Source organism: Henckelia pumila, chromosome 4 (genome assembly GCF_033568475.1).
Source record: "Henckelia pumila isolate YLH828 chromosome 4, ASM3356847v2, whole genome shotgun sequence".
NCBI classification, from domain to species: Eukaryota; Viridiplantae; Streptophyta; class Magnoliopsida; order Lamiales; family Gesneriaceae; genus Henckelia; species Henckelia pumila.
In genome coordinates, this window is record NC_133123.1 from 150,100,702 (window position 1) to 150,122,093 (window position 21,392).

Genomic DNA, 21,392 nt, shown 5'->3' on the forward strand with positions numbered 1-21,392 from the left:
AGCGGACATGCAGTGACCCCGTGACCGTGATAGTTGTCTGAGTCTTTATGCATGTTTTGAATATTTTAGCATGTTATACATTTATTTATTTATTTATTTTCAGTGGTTGACAGTATGGGACATTTTACTTAAATATTTTCAGTGCATGAAATTTTTATTTGTTTTTGCTTATGTCAATATTTTATTAAATGTTTGACTCAGATATTCAATTTATTAAAGGTTGCATTTTTATTTAGTTTATTATTTTTAAATCTATTTATTCTGTGCATATATGTATGGGCATGTATGTACATATTTTTAATTAGTAAATATATAAAAAAAAAAAAAAAATTCCGCATATTTATTTATTATTTAGAGAGTTAGGGTCGTTTCAATATATAGGAGTTTTGAATGTCCAACCAATGACAGAAGTTTTATGGAGCATTCATAACTCTTCAGTGGTTTGTAGGATTCAACAATTGAGATAGGACATTAGATTATGTAGATCTATTGAAAGGCTTGAAGATTTCAGTTTCACCTCTAATGTAAGCTTTATCTTTCACTGCACCAAGAAACAGACGATTACGTTAAAATAGTAGGATGCAGATAAATTTTAGCTCTTAGGATCAACTTGAGCAGAGACCATTAGCAATTCTTATACTTGCCTGTGAAATTGAGTAAAATAACGGGGACAAATATATTAGTTATGTATATTCAGAACAAATCTGATGTTATTGGCTCGGAGTAACTTTAGAATTTGAAGCATTTATCAATTCTTTCACCTAAAATTACACTATTTTATAGGAGGGCCATCCTATTTTTCAGAGTAAGAATCATTCTCCTGTTGTATCTGCACTATTACATTAATGATTATAAAGCAGGAAAGTAAAAAAAATCCAGGAAAACTTGAGGAACGAACCTCTCTTTCGTATCGAACCATTTTCTTGGACTTGCCCTCATTGGTGGACGGAGTGGATAAGAGAGTCCATTTCTGTATTATTAGGATCTGATGTGCCATCAGGCCCATCACCCTTCTTTGTTCTCAATATTTCAGCTGGAAGAATTGCTGCATTAGGATCACCACTAGGTATCAAAAATAAAATTGCGATTGGAAGAACTCGGAGAACGCTCCTTATTAATATGGCCAGCCAAAGGTTGTCAAATGTCGTTCTTGTTACGTTCAAAGAGTGGAGCAGGAGGCCTCCAGCCCAAGATGCTGTAAAAGAACCTACATGGTCTATTGCCATGAGCAAGGCGAAAAATGTGCCTTCGATACCAGATGGACAAAGCTTTGAACTCAGTACAAGAAGAGGCATCCACTTCAGACGACCAATCATGTGAGAAACTGCCGAGTCGATTACAACTACTGTATAATCTGGCAACCCAAATCGCAAGTTTATACGCGAAACTAATATTAAATCTAGCATTCCTGAAGCACCATAGAGTAACTGTGCCCAGAAAAGTATGCGGCGAAAAGGGTGAGTTCTGAAGGCATTTTGATAGAGGAAAACGCCTAGAAGAGAGCCAACAGCACCAACAGCTGATATGGATCCCACCACTTCCTGCAAAAAGAAAATGAGAATCACCCGTTTCACCTCAGTCGAATACCTTGGATGTATGCAAAGTTTTGAATACATAATTTTGCACGAACCAATTAGATCATTTAGCTGTCAACAAGTGAGAGTTAAATAATTAAAGAAAGAGGGAGTACTTGTGAAAACGAGGGGCCGGTCTTAGCATCTGTATACCAATAAAACATTCCCTCGTGTATGTGCAAACTCACTGCCAGTGACAAGTACATGTACAAACATGGCCGCCAAACAACCGGGCATTTAAGTGCTGCCCACATAACCCTACCAGCATCCACAAATTTTTTATTCACCTGTTCACAAACAAATTTCATAAACTCATGTCCATTAGAGCAAAAGACTAAAACGTTCCTCAGAAAATAGTTTCTTACTCGCTTATACGAAATGCTTCGGATAAAGGGCTCTTGTATTATCATTCCCACCAAGATGACTAATCCAGCTGGAATACTAAGAAGTCCAAAAACCCCCTGCAAGGAAATTGTCACGATTAATTTTAAGCAAGAAGGCATCCTCACCTGGATCATGATGGAGTTCACATTGCACGAGAGAGATTCAGATTATTACCCAAAGAATTAGTTTATTTAAAAACAAATAATTTAGATAGATATACTATCATTTCACAGAGTATCTAAAAGTTATGAATCTTATACCATTTCCGTATCAACGTGTTGTACTTAGTACACTTCACGTCAAAACCCAACAAAATTAGTCCAAAAGAAAATATGGTAGCTACAGAAAATAAGATAGTAACAAACCTTTGATCCGATAATATGAACTAGAAAACCACTAATTGTGAATCCAATTAGTTGCCCTACAGAGGAGCTGAATCCACACAAGCTCTGCATGTCTCCAGCAAGAGAAGGATGACTTATACTATTCTCTGTCACACAGGCATCAATGGTCACATCTGCAACAGCCACTCCAAGGCTCCCACCTATTAGGAGTAACAATGCATATACAAGGTACAGGTTTGTTTGAATTGATAGAATTATCATGGACATGGCACCGATAACACCTGGAATGAAATAGGTCAATTAACATCGGTATTCTTAAAATGATAAACTTTGTGCTTTGATTTTGTTGTGGACTGGAGCTTGTTAAATCTTTTATTTCGAAAACAAAGCTCCACGCAACTTCAAAATGTTTTCATTGATAGAAAATTACAGAGGAATTTGGCGTAAGAACACAATAATAATGACTAATAGTAATCAGTCTCATTCTTCTTTCAGTGGCTATAAAAGTGATAAAACAACTCAAGACTAATAGTAATCAGTCTCATTCTTCTTTCAGTGGCTACAAAACAACTCAAGTGTAAGTTTTCAACTTATTCACTTGTCTCTCACTGCTCAATATACATAGTAAGTAGTAACAAACTGAGTGATAGTTGCGAAGCAGACTTTATAGAAAAGTTGTTCCTTCTCGGTACTATTCTCACTTTCTTGTTCGCTGTTACACACAGGCAAGATTATCAATCTTATAGGATAATTTTTCTAATGAAGTGCAGTATGTAAGTTCTCCAATTGAACAACAATGTGTTTCCGCTGCTTATTCCTTCCATGGATTAGCTATAATACAACACAAATTTCATTCCACTCTCTTAAGTAGCCAGTGGATTTATTGGAGACATCGACCAGAATTACAAAACGTATAACGGTTTTTAACATGGTAAGCCTGAAAAGTTTGAGAAATCCATCAGAAATTTTCATGAACTTTTTTTTTATTAGTCCTCTTATACATCGACCTACCTCTATGACTGTCTTTTGCAAAAGCAGTATATTCCAGTTAACAGAGAGCTAGCTTCAGAGTTCCTAGTACATTTTAAGATTTTATTCATATTTATAGAGGTTCCATGGAGAGCAGATCACCTCCGTATGTAAAGAAACGCTTCTTATTTAACATATTATAACTCACGTCAAAACCAAACTCAAGCATCAAATTCAGATGGTTCGTAAAAATTCAATAATCTAAAGGTGCGTTCCTGAACAAATTTCTATCACCAAAGTTCCTGATCTGTCTTTCATTGATACACATTTTGCTTGTAATGACATCATTGTGAAATTTGGTATTCTGATTAACTGCTTTGATTAGTCTTATGCATCCCTACCTCTATGAGTATCTTTGCATAAATAGTGTATTCCACTTAACAGAGAGCCTGCTTCCCAGTTCAATGGACACTTTTAGATGTTTAATCGTATCTATCTAGATTCCATGGGCCTCCGATCACCTCTATATTTGCAATGAAATACTTTCTTAACGTATGGATAACTCATGTCAAAACCACAATCTAGCGACTAGCTTCAAATTCAGATCATTCATGTAACTTTATAGAATTATAGATCCTTCCGGAAAATTTTCCGTTAACAAATTAACTGATCCTTCTTTCATAAGTCCACAAGTCCTCCCAAGTAATCACAATCAAGTTTTGTTTCTCTTAACACTTTCTGACCATATATTTGCCTCGAAAAATAAAATTTCACTTAGACATTCTAAGTAATTGCCAATAATATTGTTGGAGGCATACATAATCAATATCATTGAAATGAATCATAAATGAAGTCGTGCACTATGAAGAAGAAACAAGCATTTTTGCCACTAAATGAAGATCAATTCTAACAAAAAATACTATTGTGACAATCGACTTCCAATTTACCGGCAATGATGAAGTATGGCCTCCTTCTGTTTCCAGCAATAGGAACGGTATCTGTGAAAAGACCCCACAAGGGCTTAATAATCCAAGGGATTTGAATGAATCCAAAGTAAACCTGAGCTTCAGAGGGCTGCAATTTCTGCTCATCTTTCATGTAATATTGTGTACTCACTTTGCTCAGTCCCATACAAAGCCCCTGGTTGATTCCGTACACAATAACCACCCCCAACACAAAGCTCCAGTGCAGTTCATCACTCAGCTTTCTCAACCAATAAAAGGGGCCAACAATCAGTCCCAAGATTCCATTTTTTCGGGCCCTCTCCACTTGGGGCTGTTTTTCTTGAAATGGGACTTCTTCTTCCAGATCCATTATTGTCAAAAACTCTTCATTTAACCGTACAGGCGACGATTCTGGAAAGTTTTAGTTAAATGAATGCAATAAAATTATAAATAAAGTGGATCAACTGATGTCTGGAAAAAGATTTCGTGGTTCTTGAGCTGGCTTACGTTTTTGGTGAGATTTTCAGCTGGGATGGACCGAATATTTGGCAAGCAAAGAAAGGTTGGCGATGGAAACGTGAATGAATGAAACTGAAAGCAGACGACTTTAAACCAATCTGTGGACTTTCTGAGCGAAAATCGTTTGAAAGAAAAGGTTGGAACTGAAATCATAGGATGAAAACGATTTTTGTTCGAACTGTAGAGGAGGATGGTTTAGATGCAGAAATGAGCCTCTTGTGGGTTGGTGGCAGACCCAGATCTAGTCATGCTGATAAAAAGAAAACTTGGCTTCCCGCTTTCTTCTGTCTGAAATTTGGCAGCTTCCGATTCAACTGAAGTCCCCGGCATATATATAGATTACCATAGTATTATGCTTCTGCCCATACAAAAAACTATCATGTTTGACCGAGAGTATTTATCAATCCCAATTACCTTGATGAATTCGAGGATCGTGTCTATTTCAAAATATGGGGCTCATAAAATTATTTGTCTTGATTCCCTGACTCGAGTTAATTTTACTTGACACTAATGACATATTTTACTTGAGGAGAATAGATATGATCAAATCTCAATTCGTTAAAAAAATGACATAGCTCCGTGTACATATGTAAAAAAATGGATATGTCGATGTAATCCATGGGATAGTGCTCATGGATGACGGGTCATTCCTTGGCATCGACATTTCCGTAAAAAATGTCCAAACGAGTCGATGAGGCAGGTCGATTCACTAAATTATCAACCCAAAGTAGTTCTACTTGTAGCAAGACATGATTTTAGTCAAATAGATATTACTTTTATAAATTTAAGCTTGATTAGACTTGCTTTGTAGCCGAGTAGGCCAAGAATTTGTGTTGCGGTTGAATGAGAATGTCATTTGATATAAAATAGTTGGCTTCAAATTTGTTTAAAATATGGTATACAATTTAAAAATTTTATTTGAGAATAGGATAAAAGCTATCTAAAATTCTCAATTGCACTGCACGATCAAAGATAAAACAAAATACATTCATTTATGGACCTAGTATTGATTCGGTACAAAAATATTTGTAGTTGAGAGGAAAAATGAAAGTAAAAGGGATAAAATTGATGATTAATTCCAAATATTCTTCACTCGCATAAAATAATGTGTTTTCCTAATAAATATTCTACTCTAAATCCCAAACCAAACCAAACCAAAACAAAACAAAACAAAAGCAAGAACTCCAATGAACGAATTTTGATACACTAAAGGAATTTCAGTTTCCCCTTTGCCACAGATGCTTTTGCCTGCTGCACATGGCACGAGGCCTTTTGAGCTCCCGTCAATCCAGAACAATCGCCAGCCCCGAGAGTGACGGCAAAGTATAGATAAACAGTGCACAGAAATGTAAGGAGGATAAGTGCTGTTAGAAGAAATCGATGTCGTTGAACAAGGGTTGAACAGCCTCCCAACTCCTCGACTCGGGAGTATTGTCTCTTCAATATCGGTGGAGAAAAAGCCGTCTGTGCTTGTGTCCTCCGATGGGGAGAAGTTATTACATTGTCAAGACCCATGTTTATGTGAACGACACAAGAAAGCCCCTGCAGCACACAAGTATATGAAGCTTAAGATCTTCATTCAACGAACCGAAAATAATATGAAAAGATATGCATTGGCGGCACAGACAACATGAATAATATCAATCTCCAGGAGGCAACAGCATAAATCTTGCCAGAGCCAAAAATCAACCTATATTCCCTCGCTTATTAAAAACAATGGGATTTGAGCCCGAAGGAGAATGCAAGGCAAGTAACATGCCAAACAACTAAATGTCGTGTTACCACTACGTTGGTTTTTTTTTTCCCTTCAAATCCACAAAGAACAAACACAACAATCATACAATAATCATCAGTTCACAAGTCATTCTAAAGAGGTCACATTATTAAGGGAATTGCAATGAGACAACAGTCCACCTGCTTAGGTAAAATTAGCAGTTACAAGAAACCAAAATTGAGAAGAACATTGGCAGGTAATATGTGAAAAATGAAACCCTTAGCTAGCAGAAATCCAACATTTGACATATCAAAATCAAACATTTCAAGATCACAAGTCAATCGGCTTTGACAAGATCTTACCGCTACCTAAAATTAACGCAAATTCAATATTTCCTAGGGATCATCCGATGAAATATTTCTCGAACCGAAATGCCAAGATCTGATCCAAACATCGGGTACCCAAACCATTATAACAGATCATTCTCATCAACAAATTCTAAATCCAAGACCCGAAATTTATGCAAATTCAAGCCAAGAAATTGCAATCCCCCACTACCTTTCAATCGCTAGCATCAAGTACAGCATAAAAATTTCAAACCCAAATAATTCAATGCAAACATCATAGCAGAAACGCATCCAAACAATAAATCGAAAAATGCGACCAAAAAACAAAAAAAAAAACACGCACAAACTCAACAGATCTGCGGAAAACAGAAAATATGTAGCGAGAAAAGGAGCTTACAGATGAAGAAAATGGAAAAGATACGATCCTCCAACAAAAGATCGGTACTTTTACGATAATGACGATTTTAAACCATTTGGATTACCTTTCAAATCCAATCCAAATCAACATCAACCACTCAAAAAAATTGTACGAAAAATATTCCAATCTCAATCTGGGCTTCACCAATTACCTAACTAAAAACAATGCCTTTTTTCCCGATTTGGGTAAAGAAATCGGGGAAAAAAATTTATTAATGAAAATAACATGAACGGGTGTTAATAAAGAGATCGGCTTTCGGGTATGTGCATTTAAAGAGTGATCGGGGGACAAGTTAATTTGTATTTTGACCCTTCTAATTTTGTAGGGTCAAATTTGAAATTTAGTACATTGAATTGGTCAACAAATAATAATTCCAATTTTCCAATAATGAACCATTCAATAAATGAACTAATGAAGCATATATACTATAATATTTTTTTCCCTTTGTTTGAGTAACTCGTAAATTTGACTTGAGTTCGAAATGTAGGTAGATTCAATGTCATTTGAATTTAATTAATTGATAAATTACATTATAATAAAAAAATATTTAAATTGCTTATAAAATGCCTTTAAAGTTTATTAAAATTAAATTCCACAAAACATATCCGGTTACTCATTCTTGATAGTAAAATATCATTCAAACGATTTAACATAGGATGTTAAGACAGTTATTGTTGGTTAAACCTTAAAAATAACTCTATAAAGTTTAATTCCCTAAAAGATAGTAATAATTGTTTATATACAATATGTATAATATAAAATGTAATTTCTTACATAGTAAATTATTGCATAAATACAATTATGTTGAATAAATGTTTCCATATCGAATATGGTACTAATTTATTGTATTTTGGTTTCTACAAAAATAAATATATTAAGATAACAAACAGTTCATAAATTTAAAAAAAAATTATACAAAAACTATTAGAAAATTATCAATTTTGTGAAAACATATATTTTTATGCTAAAATCATTACTTTTTATTGTAGATATTGATCGTGTCGACGTATTTCATGAATATAGATCCGTGTGACCGTTTAATAAAAGACGTGCCCAAAAGATTTTACGCACTTCAGGTATCAGTAAGGATTAGGGGTGTTCATTGATCGGTTCGGTCCGGTTTTCGGTTTTTTATTTCGGTTTTTCCGGTTTTCGATTTTAGAAATATATAATCCGATATTCGAACCGTTTTTCTTCGGTTCGGTTCGGTTTTTTACTAAATCGGTTCGGTTATTTCGGTCGGTTATTTCGGTTTTGATATAATTATTTTAATTAATATTATAAATATATTTTAAAACAGAATATGTTATCTTTTAAATGATTTTTTGTAAAATATTTAAATTCAACTTTAAATGACTTAAATAAACAACAATTAACTAAAAATTATTAAAAATGATTATTTATTCACTAGGTATCATCTCATAAAATATATAATGTAAATAATTATATATATAAAATTATTAATTTAATAAAATTTTGGTTTTTTCGGTCGGTTCGGTTTTGAAATATATAATCCAAAACCGAACCAAATAAATTTCGGTTTTAACATTTATATCCGAATTTTAAATTTCGGTTTTCGGTTCGGTTTGGAGTTCGGTTTTTTCAGTTTGGATTTTCGGTTTTTTCGGTTTTATCCGAAGTTTGAACACCCCTAGTAAGAATATCTAAGTCGATAACATAGCACAAATGGAAAACAATATGTTGCATGTATAGATGAGATGATGTCCTCGTGCAAACCTTGTGGTATAGGGATTATGAAAAACACATCTTCAATTAATTTAAGGGTTAATTGTCAATCACTCCCTAAAACACTTTATAACTTATTTATAAATCCCTACATAAATAAAACTTACTTTCAACTCCCTGGAGAGAGAAACTTTTGTTTCTAAATACCAATTTTACCCTTATCTCTTAAAAAAAATGAGAGAATGGATAATAAAAACAAAACTAATCCAAATAGTATATATATAAAAATTCAAATTAAAATCAAAGAACATAAATCATATCATATACATGCTTATGTTGATACAGGAGCAAGTATGTGTTTAGAAAGCAAGCATATACTTCCAAATCATTATTGGAAGAAATATGATAAAGGATTAAAAGTTCGAATAGGAGATGGATCAATAATCATGCTTAATACAGTAGCAGAAAAATTAAAAATAGAAATAGAAGAAACAAAATTTGTAATACCCATTATATATCAAATAAAATCAGGAATGGACATTATAATAGGAAATAACTTTTTAAGAGAATATCTTCCCTTTACACAATTTGAAGATCACATAACTTTAAACAAAGGATCATCAATGATTTACATTCCCAAAATACGAACAGCATTTCGCGTAGGAAATGAAGGATTTACAAAGAATTTTCATAAACGAAATACAAATCCAATAGAACTAAAAATAGAAAATATTTTAACGATTAATCCTGAAAAAAAAATCATGAGGAAATTTCATGATATATGTTCTGAAAATCCTCAGGACAAAATTAAGAAAAGAAAACAATTCATTGCTTCAATAAAACTCAAAGACCCTAATATCACAATCCGTGAAGCACCAAGAAGATGTAACATGGATGATGTAAAAATATTTGAAAAAGAAGTTCAAGAATTATTAAAACTTAAGATAATCATCCCTAGTAAAAGTCCACACTCTTCACCAGCCTTTTATGTCAGTAAAAAAGATACTGATAAGAAAAGAATGGTAATTGATTATCGAAAGATGAATAAAGCAACAATTATGGATGAATATTATATCCCAAATAAGAATGATTTGCTATCTTATATAGGAGAAATGAAATAATTTTCCAGTTTAGATTGTAAATCAGGATTCTGGCAAATTCAACTAGAACCACAAACACAATTACTTACAGCATTCAGTTGTCCAAAAGGACAGTATCAATAGACTGTATTACCTTTCGGACTTAAACAAGCACCAGGTATCTTTCAAAGATATATGGATGAATCTTTTAAATCATATATAGATTTTTGTTGTGTTTATATAGATGACATATTAATTTATTCAAAAACACTATATCAACATTATAAAGATCTCATGACAGTTTTAGATATTTATCATAAAGATGCAATTAAACTTTCTGAAAAAAAAAACACAATTATTCAAAACAAAAATAAATTATTTAGGATTACAAATAGAAGATGGAAAACATTGTTTACAACCGCATATACTTAAGAAAATTCATGATTTTTCTAGTGAAATCAAGGATAAAGATCAATTAAGAAGATTTTTAGGATTATTAACTTATTCTGGAAATTACATTAAGAAACTTGCAGAAATCAGAAAACCTCTTCAGGTAAAACTTAAACAGGACTATAAGTGGAAATGGTCGAAAGAAGATACTAATTATATAGACACTATTAAAAAGAAAATAATTAGTAATCTTCCTGAATTATATTTTTCTTCAAATAAAAATATAATAATAATTGAAACAGACGCTTCAGATGAATACTGGGGAGCATGTTTAAAAGCTTATACTGGAGAAAGAAATTTAGAAGAACTTACTAAAACAGCTACTAGAAATAATGAAGAATTATGCAACTATACATCAGTAACTTTTCAAGGTGCACAATTAAATTATCATTCGAATGAAAAAGAATTATTAGCTTTAATATTCACAATTAGAACTTATGAAATTTATCTTATTTCTAAATCGTTTTTAGTAAGAACAGATAATATGAATTTAACATATTTCAAGACAAGGAAAATATCAATAAATGCAGGGAGAAATGCAGCAAGGCTAATTAGATGGCAATTGAAATTGAACCATTATCAGTTCGAGATCCAACATGTCAAAGGAACGGATAATTCATTACCCGACGCATTAACCAGAGAACTTCATCCAAACTATACTATCCGTAGTAACGGAATAACAAAGGAGATCCTAAGTGATCCAGAAAATGACTGTGAGTCATCCGAACATGCCTCAGAAAGCATGGGGAATATAAATTGATGAAATGAGATTTATATTCAGAAACATGAATTATTTTATGACTTTCAGTCATCCGAACATGCCTCAGAAAGCATGAGGAATATAAATTAATGAAATGAGATTTATATTCAGAAATATAAATTACTCTTTGAGTAAAATAATCAATTTAAGATTGATTCAATTCTTGCAAAAGAATTTATAAATGCAATGATACGCATAATAAAACTATCTGAATTACTCACGAAATGAGTTATTTTACTAACAATTATATATATAAATATGTTTTCTTGTGCAGAGTATAATCAAGATGGAGCAACTAAGTCAATTAAAAGAACAATTGATTGAATTGCAGGAAGAAATTCAAATTCTTCAACTAAAAGAAAGGAATTTGAGTAGAAAAATTCAAAGGACAGAAGAAAAGATGATAACTTCATCATCATCATCCTCACCAAGAACACCAATCAAAATGGCAACTCCATTCGACAAAATAATGGAGATAAAAGAGAAACAGTCAGTGGTCACAGCCAACACTGACAAAGAAAAAGAAAAGAAAAAAGAACCGGTGGACACAGCCAGCACCGAGAAAAATAAAAAAAAAGAAAGGACGTTTAAAAGTGCCCTTTAAAAGAAAGAAAGAAAGATGGTCAATCTGCGACCACAAAAACCAATTTTTGAAAAAATAAATTTTTCAAAAAAACTCAAGACTGAATTCTTTGAAACACTAAACCATTTGAGAATAGCCAAACCATCTGCAGAATCTTGGCTACAAACTTGTGACACACAGAGCATATCAAGAGCAAGAACACTGCAAGGTGCTCCAGCGCATGAAGTCGCAAGATTCTTTTCAAATGGATTATTAAGTGGATTGGAAGTCAGTCCCAACAATCAAGAAATAGAACTATTTTCATATCAGTTGAGAAATAGTATCATCCAGTTCAAGAAAGCAGTCTTTAAGGACGATCCAGTATTAACATTGAGTATTCACTCAACCCTTCCAGATTGCGATGATAACAAATTCTATCAACCAATGGTATATATTCAATGTCGAAAACAAAAAGACAAGTTCTTATTTGAATGATCAAATGAAGAGAAACCAGTAATGGATATCTCAACACTTCCTGAGATAAGAATAAAGACATTGATTGATATGATCTCAAAGACAGGAAAGATTGATGGAACTCAAAGGTTAAAATAAATTTTGCAACCAGTAAAATTTTATTAACCACTGGACACAAGGAGACAATCCAAAAGAAAGAACAAGCCATGTTAGCTCAATTCGAAGCTCCAATCTATGAAGCAAGAGTTGACATGACCCGAGAAACCCAACAAATGTTATGTCAAAGACTAAGAACAATGATTTCCACTCACAAATGTGGACATTGCCAACCCATTCAGACAGAAAAAGCAGATGTCAAAGATGACAAACCAGCTGTCAAAGAAGACAAACCAATAAAGAAATGGTCCGAATGCACCAGTGATTCAGAGAGTGACACAATGTAAAAACAAATGAAATCGTGAACCACACCACATGTTAAAGGCATCCATTCAGATGTAAAATGAGTTGTTTCCATTATGTAGTGCCGAGTGGTCCCCCTCTTTTCTTTTATTTTTAATTATGTATGCGTTTCTCCATGCCTATAAAAGGAGATGTTTTGTGCTGTAAAAGAAGAAGTGAAGTTTGAGTATCTCTCTCTTCTTAAAGTTTCTTACAATCTGGTTCATACAAGACGTATGAAAACTATCAGAAACTAAGAAACATAAAATCAGAAACAAAATAAGCCTTATGGCTAATAACTAAACAAGCAGGGCGTAAGGAGGATAAGGTTGGAAACCAATCATTGAATATTCATGGTTAAGAGTAAACCTGGAGATCCATAGAGCAAGTACCAGTTGATCAAGTGATCGTTAAGGGAAAGCAAGGATTTGGCCTCTGCTCAAAACCAAGATTCATTCAAACAAGGTAACCTTCCTAAACCTCCTGCAGCCCTTAATTCAAAGAAATAGTCAAAATACATTAATCATGTCATCATCCTTTATAAGAAATGGAAGATTAATAATAAAAAACTGGTTCGAAATAGAAGAAGATCATGAATATGATACATTTCGTGAATATCGTTTAAATACTTCTGATTTAACCATATTTGAATCAATTTATCAACTAAAATTTGTATTAATAATTCATGAATATAACCAAACTAATATGAAAACATTTATCTGTTATAAATGAATCAGATCTGTAAATCCATGAATCAAATCTGTAAATTCATGAATAAGAAAATTCATAAGAATTGAAGAATTCCGCAACCTGGTATCAGAGCCTAAATAAAGCAGATTATTAATGCTTGGATTAACTTTAGATATTGAGATTAAAAATTTATTTGATAAAATAATCTTACTAAAAGATTTACGTCAAATAGATCAATTATGGAATAAAATAAAAGATCTCCAAACTTTTTATTTCAAAAATCATAAAAAAGAACATTTTTCAAGCAACTGGAAAATGATAATTCAAATTTCTGAAAACGATGAAATTGAAGACATAACAATATGTTATGAATAAGAACAAACTTTGTTATCGAAATCCGATCAACAAAAACAAAATAATAAAAGTAACAATTTTTACTAAATGAAAAATGTATGAAAATACAAAAATGAATATCTTTAATTTATATTCTCAAAATATAAATTTTGATATAGAAAATTGTGAAAACAATTTGAAACATCTTAAAAATTGTCAATCTTCAATTGATAGTTTCGAAGATTTTCAAAATTTATTAAAACAGATAGATTCAATAAAAAAGCTTTTAAAAGCCTTAAGAAAATTAAAAAGTTCTATCATCTGTTAAAATGACAGAAGTAACAATTCCAAATCAAAACAACCTGGTCGATGAATCTGAAGAAAACCAAGAATATAATTTGAATATTATATTCAATCAAAGTAAGTTTGCTGAAATACAGAAAACAGGGTTTTCTAATTCAAAAACAAATCTAATAGACCAACCAGGAATACTAAGTAAGATTTCAAATTTTATTAATCCCAGAAAAAATTTAATTTATTATTCGATTCGTACAAAAGAACGATCTTGTAAAATAAATAACGAATCAAGGTCTAATACTCTGAAGTTATTAACAACTCAAGATATTAATACCATCATGGCAAAAGCCAGTGAAAAAGAACGATCTGAACTGAAATATGTTCATATCGGAGGAATTGAAATAATAATATCAGCTCACTACCGAGAAGGAATAGATACACCAATTGAAATAACAGTTCGTGACAAAAGAATACGTAATTTCGAGGATTCTATCCTTGGAAAAATTGAAGGAAATTTATGTTACAAAAAGATGAAATTTTGTATTTATCCACAATATAATATATCTCTTTTTGATAAAAACATAAATGACGTTTTAACATTAGATTATTACTTTTATAGAAATAATCTTATGTTAACAAGAAACCATCCGATCAATATAAACTATGTTGTCGGTTTAGCAATAAGTAATAATTCTCAAACAGGAATAATTTCAACAAAACCAACTATTTCTGTTGAAAGAATGTTTGAAAATATTACAAGAATTGAACACCCTCGAAAAGCATTTATTGAAGAAATAAATCCCCATAAAAGATGGAGTTCAGATGACCTCCAAATCACAAAACAGTCTGTACCAAGAAGATCATTATCATTTGCTAGAAATGATGAAGATATTCTTGATAAGATTGGAACCATGAATCAAAATATTCTTAAAATTAAACAAGCTATTGTTAATGAGTCAACCTCATCGCAATGACCTCCTTAATAAAATTAGAAAAAGATCTAGGAGATTTAAAAAATAATATTAATAAGATCAATCTATCAATACAAGAATTAGAGAAGAATTTCAAAGAATATATTGATTTAGCAACGACTAGATTAATAATTGAACAAGAAACATAGTAATGAAATATTAAACTATCTTAAGGAAGTTCTTCCAATAGATAAAGGAAAAAGAAAAATGGAAGAAGAACCACCATTCAAAATTGAATCATGGTATAGAAATCCCCTTAGTTATGGCAAACATAAGTATGGAGATGTTTAGTGAAAACGACTCATCTGATTTTGAACAAATAAGAGTAAATACAGAAGAATTATATCATTCACATCAGGACTCAGAACAATACAGAGATATGGATATTTCAGAATCAGAATCTGAAGATGATTCTAGACCACGATTAAATCTACGAACGAATGTAGAAGGTAGTGGTGGAAGAGATGATGAAGAATTTAAATATAACAGAGACCAATACTCTGGATCTTATAAAGATATTAGAGATATTCTTAGAGAATCAAAAACATCAGGATTTGTGAAACAGAATATCTTAGATTTAGGTTGTTCAACAGCCAAAGAAAGAAAATCAAAGATAGATCATTGGGCAAATGAACTATCAGTACAAATTCAATTAACACCATTATTAGACAAAAGTGAGAATATTCAAGTTTTAACTCATGGGATGATAAAAATGACACTGGTAGGAGCAGTAAGAACTTGGGCTGAAAACCTAGTAATTACTAATCTACCACAAGGAATGACAGGGCATCGATATTTCGAACTATTTGTTGATGTCGTGTACCAAGAATTTTTAGGAGTTTCTAATAATGATGCTAATTTGGTAGCTAAGAATATAGAACATAATAGAACAATCTTTATATTAGATAATATTAAATTATGCAATTTATGTTACTTAGAAGAATTTATTTGTGATTATGAAACAAACTATTATCAATTAATAGATGCTGATAAAAAGGAACATTATAAACTAAGTATCTTTAATAAGATACCTAATATACCTATACACAGTAAAGATGAATTCTTAACTAGTCCTTATGCTAAAACTTTAGGAGGAGCTATTAAATTCATCAAAGACATAATAACAAAAAAATGTCATGAAGTAACACTAAATAAAAGAATCTCTAAATCCTACAAACAAAACAATAAACTTTGTTGTGACAAAATGAAATTCACAGTAAAAAAATACGGTTGCAAAACAAACATGTCACACAAATATTTAAAACGACAGAAACAGAATAAATTTAATAAACCTTATAAATCTTTTAATAAAAAATTTATTCCCTATAAGAAAAAGAAATTTAAAAAGATTTTTTTCAGAAAACCTTATAAAAGAAAATTTTATAAAAAGTTTGATAACAAAAAACCACCTTGCCCAAAGGGTAAAGGAAAGAATTGCACATTTTGGTTGTGCAACGAAGAAGAACATTATGCGAATGAATGTCCAAAACGAAACGAAAAGAAAAATAAAATTAAACTTCTTGAAGAAATATATACTATTGGATTCTATCCCGTAGAAACAATTGAATTTTCATCCGACGATGAAAATATTTATTATCTTGATGAATCAAGTGAATCAAATTTTGAATCCGATTCCACATTTGATAATTCAAGAAATAATAATGATTAAAATAACGACAAGGGCATTTTTGGAAAGACAAATATAGGGAGTAAATTGAAAGTTATGTTTGATTTAGGGAGTTATCTACAAGTTGCCCTTAATTTAAATGTTACATAGAATGGTTTAAATTCAGAAATCAAATTGAAGTAGATGTTCATCTATCAATAATACAACTTAATCTGGCACCAATCAATGCAAAACTCATTTGGACCTGTGTGCTAAAAAAAGCCATTTGCTCCACCATTCAGTCCTCGAAATCTCCAGAATTCTCCAACAAGTAATTGACAGCTAATTCCTCGTTGCGATCACATGCTAAAAAAGCTTCGATTACAGAAGCTCTGTCGAAACCCATTGCCTCCATCTACAGCACCAAAAGAAATGATATAGCATAACAGAATGCATATAATCCGAAACATGGATCAACTTGAAATGAAAATGGGAGAGAGGGTGGTTGTGTGATCGAGAATAAAGTGTTGGGCAGGGCTTGTTTCATACTCTTTCGATGGCTTCCTGCTCTGCGGGCGTGACACTAACTGCATGGGGCATTTCTTGTTCTCCCTGATCAAACATATCCCTGTAAAAATATAAAAATGCTGCTGAGGCCATATATATGTATGTGATGGATAACATCTTGGTCGTGAATATTTGAACCCATTAACTGTAAGTCAACAGCAATATAAGAGGGACGGTCGCTTTTTCAAGGATAAGTTGAAGGTTCTTGACACAAGCACAAGGAGTCATACTCCGAAGAGCTAAATGCATGAGATCATCCTTTAAGCTAGCTAATACACAAAATGTCCCCTAACCAGAGGGGAGGGAACAGGAGCTGAAAGAATGCAACATTGAAAGTCATGCCAGTAATATTTCAACAAATATATAATCGATTTAATTTTAAATTTGAGAATAAACCCTTCAAAAAGTTAATGTCAATATTCAATTTTGCAAATGGATCTGATTTATGTGGCGTTAAACATTTTTCATAAGGGCCACGCTCACCCATCAGAATCATCAACAGGTTCATTGACTAGTCGAAGGAACTCTTGGTGGTTCTCTTGTATGAGTCTCAGGAGAGGTAGATTTTGCTTCCCAAGCTCCTGAAGCACTTGCTATAAGATTAAAAAAAACTAAACTTTAACTTATTTTATGGCTTAAAAAATCACTAACAAGCGTGCAAACAGACATATTTAAGTAAAAATTACCTGCAGAATTTGCGGATTAGCATGAACCATCGAGCGCAGTGCTTGAAACTGAATCCAGTTAGAGGAAATTCAGTTTTTGTAAATTTTATAAATCTATGAATACGCCATGCATGAGAACAAAATTTGTCCGCCCAAGATGAAAAGCACAAGAAGAATTCAAAGCATGTAGAAAAGAGCTTTTGACAAAACAATTAAAATAATCAACAAAACTGGATGAGCAGGGGAAAAAAAAGCAGCACACCTGTGGGTTGTTCCTGAGGAAATCCAGGGATCCATGGCCAGCATCAGCAGGACCAGAAATGGTCCCCTGGAAAGTTTTCGACAGTTGTTATCAAGCATGAGAAAACCAGTAAATCTATTGATATAAGCACCCTTTCTAATGACAAACCTGAGGAAATAAATTCAATGGAGATGAGTTTGGTGCTCCAGACACTGGTGCAGCTTGAGCGGCAGCAATTGCAGAATTCATGGCTGATTGAGCCGATGGCACTGGAACTTCAGTGCTTTCAGGGATTCCCTGATTGGATGTCAAACATCAGTGTTCTTTTCTAGCAGTTAATGGAAATGTATGTAGCTAGAAGATGAGTAACGGCATACAGAATACAAGTAATCCACTGCCCTCTCTGGATTATTATATGCAGCTCGAAGTGCACGTGTAACAGTCTCTTTGTCCCAACAACCGCCACCCATATCCATTATTTGTTGAACAGTATGCTCAAGATTATTACCAGCAATTAAACTGGAAGCAGCTTGAGCATAAGTATCAGTAGAATCACTGCAACAACAGTACTATAATAGTTATCGATATCCTCAAGAAGTTATACAAGAACCTCGAGCCATAAACTGCAGATGTTAAGAGTACTCTATTCAGCATATTCTAAATAAAAAATTAAAGATAGCATACTTTGGTGTTGGGGAAACAGAAGATAATCCCGCAACAGTAGGGGGCCTACAAGTCAAAAAGTGCACCATTCAGTTGGATACAACAAATGCCAGCATAAATACAACTGAAGATATTTATACAACTCACTGCGCTGGTGGTGGAGCTTCAGTAGCAGAAGTAGGATTAGAAGCTGGTGCAGCTGCAGGAGCTGGCTGCTCCAAAAAATAGGCTTGAGAAAATAAACACTATTAATCAGTGTGCACAAATGAAAACATACCTGAGCAGAAGACGACCCACTTGAGCCCAAAGTTTTTCCCTGCAATCAACAAATGCCGCTATAATAATGACTTTTTGGGTTAACTGTTTGGTTCGGTGGTCAACAGTCGTAAAAAAACGAATCAAATATAATGGTCTGAGTCAAAGAGGTCACCTTGCTTAGCATGACCACAAGGAAACCATCTTCAGAAACCTTGTTTTCAACCAAGGTGCTTTCATCTTTCAATACTTTACCATTATGAATCAACAATTGTTGACCAAATGGATAATTATTTTTGCCTTGTACATCCTCTATGTATTTCTTAACTGCCATAATCTAGAAACAAAAATCCAAAACTTAATCAATAAAACAAGAATCAAATTATGCAGGATAAAGTACAACACCACGCTGTCTTCTCACACAATTTTCAAAAAAATCTGTAACTTAAACATTACGTGAGTAAATTCATGTGTCGACTGTAGACCACAGACAGTTTAACATAAATACGTGTAACATTAAATTACCATATCATCCACAAGAATTTACACAATGATATCATAAGAACGAAAAAGTGATATAGCATTCCAGTTGTGTGCTTCTGACGAAAACTCTAAATTGAGTCATATTAAAAATTCATAAAGATAACTTTCGTTCAAACACAACAGTGTGATAAACAAAAATCAGAAAAAAAGAAAATCAAAACCAAAATTTCTGAAACATTCACAGAGACGATTCTAAAACTTTTACCTATTAAAGCACAAAACTCGGCGCACTTCAGAGTTCAGGCACACCTTTAAAGGCGGGGCTGGTAAATTCGAATTAACCGGATTGGATTCTATACTATAAAAGTATAAGTTTTTTTAAAACAAGTCTTCCGGCTCTACAGATGCTTCTATGTTATATCGATGCTTTTGCGATTTAGTGCAGATTGAGCAACTAAAAAGTATGAACCATACAACGTATGCTTAATTAACCCAAATACTCACATCACCATTCAGATGCATGGTTAAACCATAATTTCCCCGAAAAAATTCAAACTTGCGCATGCCATTGTTCAGACAGATTAAGAAATCATCATCCGTCAAATCCAAGAAACGCAAAATAGAGAGGAATCGTGCAAAGAGAGATAATAGAGCTATTACCGTCTCGTTTGGCTGGACGCTAATTTGGAAATGGCTGCCTTTCAGAGTTTTCACGGTGAGCTTCATGGTACCTATTTCTATCAAATTCAATTAGGTTACCAAAATTCAAACAACGGGAAGAAAAAATCCCAACCCTAGAGCAAGAACGGATCCAGAGAGGAGGAGAGAGTGAAGAAAAAGAAGAAAAGTGTACAGCAGAAATCTTGAAGGACTTGTTTGGGGGTTTTAGAATTTCAAAATCGTTGATTGCAAGCGTTCTAACAAATATTAAAATAATTATGAGTTTTTCAAATTTTGGTTTTAGGATTATTATTATTATTATTATTATTAATTATGAGTTTTTCAAATTTTGGTTTTAGGATTATTATTATTATTATTATTTATAATATTTATTATATTAGGGACTATTTGATAGTTGATAATTATACGATATGATGTAAAATATGAATATGTTAATATATATATATATATATATATATATATATATATATATAGATAATTAAAAAAAGTATGTACTGAATAATTCGACGTACCAAACATAATTTTATAGATAAAAAATTGGATGTGAAAGAAATGGCAGTGGTTACAAGTGAATTAATTGTATGTATTTTGTACTAATAATACTATATTAAATTTGGAATTTCTTCCAAACGAAACATAATACTGAAGCAAAGAATAGCAACTTTAAGGTTGTGTGAGCACAAAGTTTCAAGACCTTTTACTTCTTTAAGCTTCAAGGGTAAAACCAAACTTAAAATTTGTAATTTGATATGCAGATGGCCGTTCGATCCGATAGATATTACTAGTTTGGTCTTGCGAAATTGAATTCAGAATCTCGAAATCTAGCTTCAAAGAGTAAAAAATGCAAATGCAATTTTACCCAACTTTCTATTTGTAAAAAATTAAGATTGTGTTTGGATCGATGAACTTCAAATGTATTTTTTTATACTAAAAAAGTTAATGTTATTTACACTCTATTATTTGTTAAACACACTCCACATTTAAGTTTAGTATTCAAACTTGACAATGACGCCCTTTCATTTATTATATTTATTTATTTTATAAATTTGCACTTCTTAAATTTTTTACAAAGCGCGTAGTTAAATTTGTAATTGTTATTTACATTATAGAAAGATACCCAAATTAAAGGGGAGTATTATTTATTTACACTCTAAAAAGTGTTAATCATACTTCATTTCACATTTTTATTTTATTATTTGACAAATATACCCTTATATATATTTCTTTATATACAAGATATTGATTGATCCTCCAAAATCTTAACTTATATATAATTTT

General features: G+C 32.3%; 3 protein-coding genes across 5 annotated transcripts; all 3 read right to left on the reverse strand.

Moving 5' to 3' along the window:
* Positions 1 to 517: 517 nt before the first annotated feature.
* On the reverse strand, positions 518 to 5,075 carry LOC140864291 (probable folate-biopterin transporter 3). Of its 2 annotated transcripts, none has more exons than XM_073268381.1 (6): positions 4,219 to 5,075; positions 2,324 to 2,583; positions 1,940 to 2,035; positions 1,691 to 1,861; positions 899 to 1,541; positions 518 to 541 (listed from the first exon to the last, which is right to left on the reverse strand). In XM_073268381.1, exons 1-5 carry the CDS (start codon positions 4,583 to 4,585, stop codon positions 936 to 938), a joined length of 1,500 nt encoding a protein of 499 aa, XP_073124482.1. In that variant the 5' UTR covers positions 4,586 to 5,075; the 3' UTR covers positions 518 to 541; positions 899 to 935. The 2 variants fall into 2 exon arrangements, with proteins under 2 accessions (XP_073124482.1, XP_073124483.1); XM_073268382.1 differs by lacking the exon at positions 518 to 541 and having other exon boundaries at positions 678 to 1,541; positions 4,219 to 4,626; positions 4,723 to 5,075.
* A 625-nt stretch (positions 5,076 to 5,700) lies between these two features.
* On the reverse strand, positions 5,701 to 7,472 carry LOC140866062 (uncharacterized). 2 transcript variants are annotated; one of them, XM_073270931.1, is made up of 2 exons: positions 7,278 to 7,472; positions 5,701 to 6,276 (listed from the first exon to the last, which is right to left on the reverse strand). In XM_073270931.1, exon 2 carries the CDS (start codon positions 6,247 to 6,249, stop codon positions 5,941 to 5,943), a length of 309 nt encoding a protein of 102 aa, XP_073127032.1. In that variant the 5' UTR covers positions 6,250 to 6,276; positions 7,278 to 7,472; the 3' UTR covers positions 5,701 to 5,940. The 2 variants fall into 2 exon arrangements, with proteins under 2 accessions (XP_073127032.1, XP_073127031.1); XM_073270930.1 differs by having other exon boundaries at positions 7,193 to 7,468.
* A 9,166-nt stretch (positions 7,473 to 16,638) lies between these two features.
* On the reverse strand, positions 16,639 to 20,315 carry LOC140861162 (ubiquitin receptor RAD23b-like). Its single transcript, XM_073264172.1, has 12 exons — positions 20,094 to 20,315; positions 19,126 to 19,287; positions 18,973 to 19,011; positions 18,843 to 18,907; positions 18,717 to 18,761; positions 18,410 to 18,587; positions 18,201 to 18,329; positions 18,054 to 18,119; positions 17,813 to 17,860; positions 17,610 to 17,719; positions 17,109 to 17,187; positions 16,639 to 16,974 (listed from the first exon to the last, which is right to left on the reverse strand). Exons 1-12 carry the CDS (start codon positions 20,157 to 20,159, stop codon positions 16,858 to 16,860), a joined length of 1,104 nt encoding a protein of 367 aa, XP_073120273.1. The 5' UTR covers positions 20,160 to 20,315; the 3' UTR covers positions 16,639 to 16,857.
* Positions 20,316 to 21,392: the final 1,077 nt, after the last annotated feature.

Coding starts and splice junctions, on each gene's coding strand:
- LOC140864291 (XM_073268381.1), bottom strand. CDS start 4,585: ATGGATCTGGAAGAAGAAGTCCCATTTCAAGAAAAACAGCCCCAAGTG. Junction 2,036..2,323: donor TTCATATTATCGGATCAAAG/GTTTGTTACTAT, acceptor ATTTCCTTGCAG/GGGGTTTTTGGACTTCTTAG. Junction 1,862..1,939: donor GAAGCATTTCGTATAAGCGA/GTAAGAAACTAT, acceptor GTTTGTGAACAG/GTGAATAAAAAATTTGTGGA.
- LOC140866062 (XM_073270931.1), bottom strand. CDS start 6,249: ATGGGTCTTGACAATGTAATAACTTCTCCCCATCGGAGGACACAAGCA.
- LOC140861162 (XM_073264172.1), bottom strand. CDS start 20,159: ATGAAGCTCACCGTGAAAACTCTGAAAGGCAGCCATTTCCAAATTAGC. Junction 18,330..18,409: donor CAGTGGATTACTTGTATTCT/GTATGCCGTTAC, acceptor ACATCCAATCAG/GGAATCCCTGAAAGCACTGA. Junction 17,188..17,609: donor CCTGTTGATGATTCTGATGG/GTGAGCGTGGCC, acceptor ATATTTTTACAG/GGATATGTTTGATCAGGGAG.